The 8,667-nt window shown below is 46.2% G+C and overlaps 1 protein-coding gene across 4 annotated transcripts in view; it reads right to left on the bottom strand.

Annotated features, from left to right (window-relative positions):
• Positions 1-1,067: 1,067 nt before the first annotated feature.
• The window catches only part of RCAN2 (regulator of calcineurin 2), a 264,821-nt gene continuing 257,221 nt past the window's right edge, over positions 1,068-8,667 (bottom strand). For all 4 annotated transcript variants that reach the window (XM_045801718.2, XM_087857055.1, XM_045801710.2 and 1 more), the window contains one exon: positions 1,068-3,658. In XM_045801718.2, the coding sequence (XP_045657674.1) occupies positions 3,498-3,658 (161 nt within the window). In that variant the 3' untranslated portion in view covers positions 1,068-3,497. The remainder of the gene's footprint in view (positions 3,659-8,667) is intronic.

Here is an 8,667-nt window from a genome sequence, read left to right as displayed (position 1 = left end):
GTGAATGTACCAGTTTATTGATTCATTCTAGAGTTGAAGGACTTGCGTTGTATCTGGCTCATGGCTATTATAAGCAAATGCTCTTGGGGATACTACTGTGCAGGTATTTTGGTGGACATGAGAACTCCTATCTGCTGGTTGTATGTCCTGGAGCGGAACTGCCTACAGACAGGCACCTGTTTGGCCTTCACAGACACTATGAAACAGTGTTCCCAGGTGGCAGGACCCGCTTACTCCGCCTTGCTCCCCACTGTCACCAGTAATTAGTACTTCCCCAGGGTCAGTGTTGACCATTCTCATAGGCCTGTGGTATACCTCCTTGAAGTTTTGATGTGCATTTCTCTGACACAAAATGAGGCTGAATACTTCTTTTAATGTTTATGGGCCATGTGGGTATTTCAGGTATGCGTGTGTATGCGTGTGTATGCGTGTGTATGTGTGAATTGCTTGTGTACGTGGAGTCCCTATGTAAGCATTTTGGCCATTTTTAGAAGATGGACTGTCTTTTTCTTATTGATTTGTAGGAGTTCGTCTTATGTTTTGCATAGGAGTTAAGAACTGTATGTATTGCAAGTATCTTCCCGAGTCTGAGACTTTCCTTTTCACTCACCTAATGGTATAATTGGAGAAACAGATGCTCTTCATGAAATACAACATGCCCATCTTTTATTTTATGGTAGTGTTTTCTGTGTTCTCCGTAATAAAATGTTTCCTCCTTTGGGTCTCTTATAGTGTTTTAAACAAAGAGTGGTATGGGAGCGAGGTTTAAACAGGGTCCTTTGTACATTTGAAGTCTCAAACCAAGAAGGTTGAAGGAGGACAATAAAAGAGTTCCCTGTATGAGAGCCCAACCCGTCCCTTCAGGCCTTGCTCAAATTCCACTTCCTTAGTGACATGGCTGCCAACCGGCTTCCCTCCCCCCTCTGCTCCTTTCAGTAAGTGCTCTGCGAAGTTAATCCCATCTGTTGGTAACTTTTTAGAAAGACTGTAGGCTGAATCGCACTCTTCCACAATTACCACTCAAAAGTAGCTCAGACAGACAACACAGAAATTATACTACACGGACAGAGAGTCATTCACCAGGTATATTTGAAGTCTAAGCTCTTTGAGCTATACACGTGCACAAATGATTCAGTTGGTGGAAATCTCCCCCTTCCCCTCCATATTTAAACTTTTCAAACTGAAAATAGTGCTAAAGAGGGTTGCATAAGGTGCGTCATGGAAATGCTGAGGCAATTCTGACTTTCACAGTGCAGGAGGCACCCCCGAAACCCTTCAAGGACTCCTTCCCATTTCTTACTGCTCTCCTGGGAAAAGTTCCTCTTCCCCCCTCCCCAAACCCAACTTACTGAAAGAACTACTTGATCTGAGACAGAATAACACGGAAACTTCGAAGTTTCACCAAGACTAACCGCTTAGGTCATCCACTCCACTGTGTTTTTATTTTGTGACGACATAGGATGGTCATTTTAACTTTGGCTAAATTTGGCTGGAAATGACTGATGGTATCTGCGTTAAAACACCTACAAAATTATTTACAAATATGTTTTCCTCATCCAGATTTCTTTAGAACCTGCGTTCTGAAAATTCTGAGTAGCTTAAAAAGTCAAATGACCCGCAGAAGACTGCGAAGGGGTTGGGCACAAGATGGCCGACGGGTGCAGTGCTCCCTGTCTCAAGAGCTCCGAAAATTTTTCTTCCACTAGAGGGCAGCATTCCTCCACTTTTAAGTCTAATCTTTCATTTCTTAATGAAAAATCAAAAACCTCCACAACAAAGGAAAGTCAAAGCATTTGCTTATTATACACTCCTCAGATTTTATTTTTAAAAGGAGCCTGCATTTTTCTAATGGAAACTCAGGGTTTTACAAGCAACGCTGTCCTCAGTTTCTCCTGTACTGTGTCCAGTACGATATTGCTATATTCACAGTAGAACGGACTTTAATTTCTGAGTGATCAGTCTGTTTTAAGTTTCTGATGAAACTAACGTACACCTTAGTCAAAAACCACAACAATCCTTCCATAAGATGGCTGTGTTATTGTTCTCGCGTGCTCTTCTGAGGCTTGGGTAATGAACGAATTTCCCCACTCCCTTGTAACTGGCATTTGCATCTAAAGTAATTCATCAATGTACAGGAGGAGAGGAGGCCTTGCACATATAGCAGAAGGTAATGGTTTTATAGGTGTATCTTCGGTAATGCACTTCGGGCTACAGAAATAGAAATATCACATGTGACGAAAACAAATGTTTTTGAGCAACATGGCCATTGCATGAGTAGGATTGGTATATGTTTGTTGATCTACCATCCTTTCCTTTTTCAAATACTCAGTGGCTGCTACATTCTGGAGATCTAGCTTCTTCCAAATGGTCTATAACGGACACTTGCCTCTTACACTTTATTTAAAAACAAGTGTTCTTGATAGCAAAGATGTTGGCTAATCATCTATATATCGGCATGAGAAGTTTCGTGCCCTTTCAAAATTCAGCATTATCCATAATAGAGTGTAATATTATCAGATTATTTGTATTACTATATGAATGCATTCATAAGCAATGCACATATTATGTATTTAAGCAGCTAATGGCTGAACAATCACTAAATAAAAAACATCCAGATTTTAAAAGCACAGCTGAGACATTTGTACAAATATACAAAGAGAAAAAACAATCATTCAGACACCATGAAACTTTTGTAATAAATAGGTTTGTCTGAAATCGGTCTCTATCACCCTGGACAAGCCTCCCCCGTGAGTCTGGGAAAGTACTCTACGGAAGTGGAGTTCAAAATCTACGGAGGAATATCTTTGGGGCCAAGCTCAGTGTTGCCTCCAGGAATTTTAACAGAGCTATGAAAGTATTGACTCAAAATAATGGATAGACCCAGACTTGTTGAGCTGGATGATGCTGATAATTTTTCTAGTCTAGATAGGACATGGCTGGATGCTAGACAATCTGTGAGTTATAGTATATCCTCGAATCATGAAAATAAATGCTGGTGATCATGCATGTCCTGGGAATGTCGGGATGCAGAGGACTGAGTGAGACCAGATAGGGATATCTCATGCAGTCAAAGTCAAGTTTACTTATGGTCCTACTGAAGTGGCCAGGAAGAAACAACACACACACGTCAGGACTGGGACTGAGACAGATCACAGACAACACGGGCGCTATTTGTTAACTGATGTCTCTGGCTTGGATCAACATGAGAGAATGAAGATATAGGCTGTGCTGATACTTTAATAAGAAAATACTACCTTTTTTTCTAGAACCTTCTAAATAATGCATTATTACTCGATTGGTATGATATGATCAGGAAACATATCACCTTTTCCTAGCCCTTTTGTCCGAGAGGCTTGATTACAAGGAAGGAATCTCAAACAACCAAACACCCAGGGATTGAAAGGCAATTATTTTTTTTTTCGACAAACAAACAACAGAGGGAAAAAAAAGCATGATAAAGAGGAGACAGATATTATCGTTGAGGCGGAGCGGTGAGCTCAGTTGGACACGGAGGGTGGCAGGCCAGGACGCCGGGTTTGGATGATTTTTGGCTTTGGGGAAGTCTTTGGCTCCTCTTCTTCCTCTATGTCACTGTCGCACACGTGCACGACGACACTCGGGGTGGACTCAGTTCCCGCATGGAGCTCATACTTCTCTCCTGAAAGGCAAGCAAAAGGGGGGTGATTAAGGGGGAAGGGAGCTCAAAGCAGATTCTTTGGCAACATTTGTTCTGGAAGTAAGAACAGTTTACGGTGTCTCGGGAAACCTGGGTCTTATCCAGGAATGGCAGGGGGTGTCGCAAAATGGAGTGAGATTGCTCGGTCACTGTATCTCTACCACCTATTCACTGGACAACGCCGCATGGTCTGCTCATGTTCCCGTAGCCACAGCGTCCTCAACTGCAAACTTCAGCACGGTCCTAGGGACAGCCCATGGGATCGCGGTGATGACTGAGTGGGTCTGGCAGCGAGCGAGTTCTTGGTTTCTCTTCTGTTCCCCATCACCGTTGCTAATTGCTGAGTGACCTTGGCCAATAGCTTCACTTCTTCACCTTCTCCACAGGGCAGTCTCTAAAGTCTCCTCCAGCCTCACACTTTAGTAGCAAGAGCTGCCCCAGGATGGACTCAGGCAGGATCCTCACTTGTCTGGGATTTGTGGTGGCTACTGGGTGACGGGCTTAGATGACTGTCAAGGTCCCTTCAGGTTCCAAGAGTCTGTCCTTCTCGACTGGCTCGTCTTACGGCCAAATGGCTGTTAGCTGGCTGGCTCCCTGTCTTTGTTTCACTTCACTTTTTTATTTACTGAGCATTTATGGTCTGGCCTATGGCTGTAATGAAGGCTACGGGCACAATAAAAATTTGTGTCTATTGCAAGAGCACAGCCCAGTGGCCACACGTGGAAACAGGAAGTATCACAAAATAGCACCCTAAGCTCTAGTGTGGCAATGTATGATATATGTCAAGGACTGTGGCGCCAAATTGTAAGGAGAAAGTAACACACTGAAAGGCTTCCGGGGGGGGGGGGGAGGGGGTGGGTGAAATTGACTTAGGTGGAAAAGACAAATAGAAGACCTCCAGGTGGTCAGGCAGGAGGAGGGGACATTCTCCATCCACATGCTTTTAACTTCTCAACTTAACTGTTGACATACTCACTTTAATCTTCTCCTGACACCCCACCTTTCACTCCCCATCCTTCATGAATGTGGAAAATCTAAAAGGAATGTCTCTCAAATATCCTGGCTTTCCAGGTCTCACTAGATCAAGTCCTCGTTTCTTTGACCAGGACAGAAGACCCTGCACAATCTCTTACCAGTCACGACAGCCATGTCCTCGTACCTACTGATAAAGGAACTTCCCGACTTTAATGTTTGTGGGCTCTGCTCCTAGTCTTCCCAGGGAAGCTATCCTTTAACACTGACCAAGGTCAAAATGACTCAGCAAAACCTCAAAGCACGGGCTGTATTTCTGCCCCCAGCACACATTGTAAGTCTGCTTCTTAAAAAAAACAAACAAACGAAGGAAACCAAAAAGGAGCATTCCAAACATAGATACAAGAAAAACAAAAACACCCCTCCCTGATACCCATAAGATTAAAGTCAGACAGCCTTGCACATAGTAAAAGCTTAAGATAAAGTCTGTTTAACTATCTGGAATGTCCTTTGCTGCGATGCTTTGTAACTCTTCTTTTTTTTTTTTTAATTTTTAATTTTTATTTATTTTATTTTTTAAAGATTTATTTATTTGTTTGACAGAGAGCAAGAGAGCGAGCACAAGCAGGGGAAGTGGGATAGGGAGAAGCAGGCTCCCCACTGAGCAGGGAGCCCCATGTGGGACTTGACACCAGGACCCTGGGATCATGACCTGAGCTGAAGGCAGACGCTTAACTGACTGGAGCCACCCAGGTGCCCAATCTCTCTCTCTCTCTCTCTCTCTCTCTCTTTTTTAAAGATTTTATTTATTTATTTGACAGAGAGAGAGAGAGTAGGGGAAAGAGCAGAAGGAGAAAGAGAAGCAGGCTCCGCACTGAGCAGGGAGCCGGACTTGGGACTCCATCCCAGGACCCTAAGATCATGACCTGAGCTGAAGGCACACGCTTAACTGACTGAGCCACCCAGGTGCCCCTAAAATTTTTTTTGATTTTTTTCTTTTGATCCCCTCAGTTTGCGGTGCTGGTTTTGTGGCAAGCGTAGCAAACTAATATAGCTATGTGCTGCTAAGAGTGTTCTCTTTCTGTTATGAGGCAGAGATGTCTTTGTTGGACCACCTTTGACATCCTGGTATGTAGAGCAAAGCCTTTCCTGGGTGAGGGCAAGGGATACTTCACAAAAACGGAGTGTTTCAGCTCCATGATTTTGCTGGGTGTTGGCAGTAGCCAAGAGGGACGGAACTAGGCAGAGCCACAGAAATACGGCTCATAAAGACGCTGCAATTTAAAGTCTAGATTTGGTGAAATCATAGGTAGAGAGAATTGTGGCAGCAAGTAGGAAATGTCTGGCATAAGCGGCCCAATTTGGATTCAGGAGAACCAGGAAGGACACCTGCCTGAGTCATTCTCGCTCCATTCGTGCTCCGCTTTGCTTCCCGGCCGGAGAGTAGGATGGGATAGCGCTCACCTAACTAACTCCACCGTGATCCACCCTGAAGTCCTTCTACGGCCTATGCTCAGAGCTGTGCTGACCTGTCCGCGACACTTACGGCTCATTCAACTGTGTTCCGTTCTCCTGGGAAGCATTTTGTCAGGTTTATCGAAGTCTCTAGGTGAAACAACCACTTGAGCTAATGCCAAGGAGCAGAATCTATAGGACACCAGCTCTTGCATAAAAGGCGCCTGGCCGGGGATGGGCAGAGACCTGGCTGGGTGGCATCTTCGAGCAGCGCTACTCAAACTCCTGATGGCTTACTGGTGGTGCTTGTTAAAGTCAGAATTTACTGGGGGCGTGCCTGAGTGGCTCAGTCGGTTGAATGTCCGATTCTGGATTTCGGCTTGGGTCATGATCTCAAGGTGGTGAGATCGAGCCCCTTGTAGGGCTCTGTGCTGGGCAGTGAGCCTGCTTAAGATTCTCTCTCTCCCTCTCCTGCTGCCTGCCCCCCCCCCCCAATAAATAAATAAATGATGGGAGTTTACTGGTATGAGGCTGCAATGCTGCCATTTCTGACTTGGTGACATCACCTTTGGAACCCAGCACCTGCTCCCTCCCTCCATTCTGCATTGTCAATTTTTCAGGGGAAAGGGCTAACGGTGAAGGTCAAAGGCAGGATGCAGGGACGCTGAGGATGCAGAAGGGAAAAGCAGCAAGGACTCCACATTGGCGCTGTGGCCACCCCCAGCCCGGATTCATCGGTGGTCTTCTTTCTCATCTTTGTTTCTGGGACAGCAACAAGCCCCTCGAAGTTCCATAGCAAACGGTGATGAGTTCATCATATCCACGGTTTCCAAAATGCTCTCTTTCCTTTGGGAATGCTTTGCAATTCTGAATGAGAGACACCCTCCAACAAGAGACGGAGAAAGAGAAGAGGAAACACATGATGAGGTCATTCTTCTTGTTGCCTGCAGGATTTCTTCGAAGTTCTCCCGGTTTAGAGAGGAAGCACCTCTTGAGGACACAGGAGCGGCGGCTGGAGCCCTGCGCCTTGCCCTGCTGGTTGTGATGCTGGGTGAGGCGGAGGCAGTCTCAGGACCACAGGAGGGAATCTGCCATCACCCAGGGAGTGTGGGGAGGTTGGGGGAGGGGGGGCGGCAGGGAACCCAGCCAGGGGGCTGAGCAGACACCCTGTCCCTTTCCTCATTTGCCGGCTAGAAGCTAGTTGCTAGCTTTATATATATTTATGTTTATATTGCAAAATATACATAATGAAGCCATTTGTTTGCCCTGGCTGGGAAACTGCCCTGGCTAGTTGCTAGCTTTATATATATATTTATGTTTATATTGCAAAATATACATCATTAAGCCATTTGTTTGCCCTGGCTGGGAAAAAGAACATTGCCTTAAAGATACCTCTAGTTGCAATGCGTTTACCAGTTCAAACCTGAGTGCTCTCCTCTAGGTCAGGTGTGCGGGGGGGGGGGGGGCACACTCAGGATGTGGCAGGAAAGCCCAGGGCGGTGCTCCATGCTGGGCAACTCTCACGTCGTCGAGCCCGTCCAGCTAACACAGCCAGGCTGTTTGGTAGTAGAGAGACTTTATTGCTGTGATCCCATTAATGCTGACATTTCACTGCTCTATTTTTGGAAACTTTCTTACTATCAAAATCCAGCAAAGCTTAACAGCTGCTAAGAGTCCCGCAAAATAAAAAGAAATAGCTTTGGTGTGGCTGGATTGAATTTTTCTTTTTTTGGCCCCTCCTTCCCTTTGGGCTTCAGCTAATTCCTCTACCACGAGGGCTGATGTCAATGCTGTCACCCTGTAGGGTGACCAACTGGGCCTGGCAGAGGACAAGGAGCCCCTGGGGCCCTGTCCACTTGGGGTCGGCCGGTGCTGCCACCCTGCAGGGAGCATGGCCAGTGGAGCATTTCTTTGAAAGGACAAGCAGAGGGTCCCCCATCACACCCCCAATCCTCACATCTGTGTTCAAACCCTCCTCCATGTCCTGATTCCTACAAGTCTGGAGGAAGTGGAGGTGTCCATGGGCTGCTTCTTGCTCTCAGAGAGAAGGTCACATCCTTGCTCTGAGCAGGGGCTGGGGGCCGAGGTGACGTGTGTGGGTGGCTGCTGGTCCGAGTACCCCCGGAGGTTCTCCATCGGGCTTGTGGGCCAGGAATTGGGCCCGTCTTGAATTCTCTCTAAAATAATCAGTGTGATTATGCACAGTCTCTAAAAATCAGCATAATGAGAAGTGGGAAGGGCAGGGAGATGTTACAAAGCTCTATTTACCCACATGACCGCAGAGCCAAGATGGTTTGGATTCCTAATCAGAAAACTCTTGAGATGGAAGGAAAGGGAAAACTTTCTATCACAGGAGCGCTTCCTCGGGCAGGTCCTCATGTGAGCTGGGGCTCCAGGAGATGGAACCCCCGTCCCAGAGGCTTTCAAAAGACCGAAGAGTTGAGTAGGCATGAGGCTAGGGTTTGCTTTATGCCTCGCATGGCTGCCATTCTTCTCTGAAGAGTCCCTCCCTGGAGCATCATGAGCTCGCAATGTCTCTCTACGCCATGCTTTGTCCTCAGCCT

This window comes from Ursus americanus, chromosome 29, assembly GCF_024610735.1.
Source record: "Ursus americanus isolate L20-20 chromosome 29, mUrsAme1.1.p, whole genome shotgun sequence".
In the NCBI taxonomy this organism is placed as follows: Eukaryota; Metazoa; Chordata; class Mammalia; order Carnivora; family Ursidae; genus Ursus; species Ursus americanus.
This window is presented reverse-complemented; position numbering and strand designations above follow the sequence as displayed.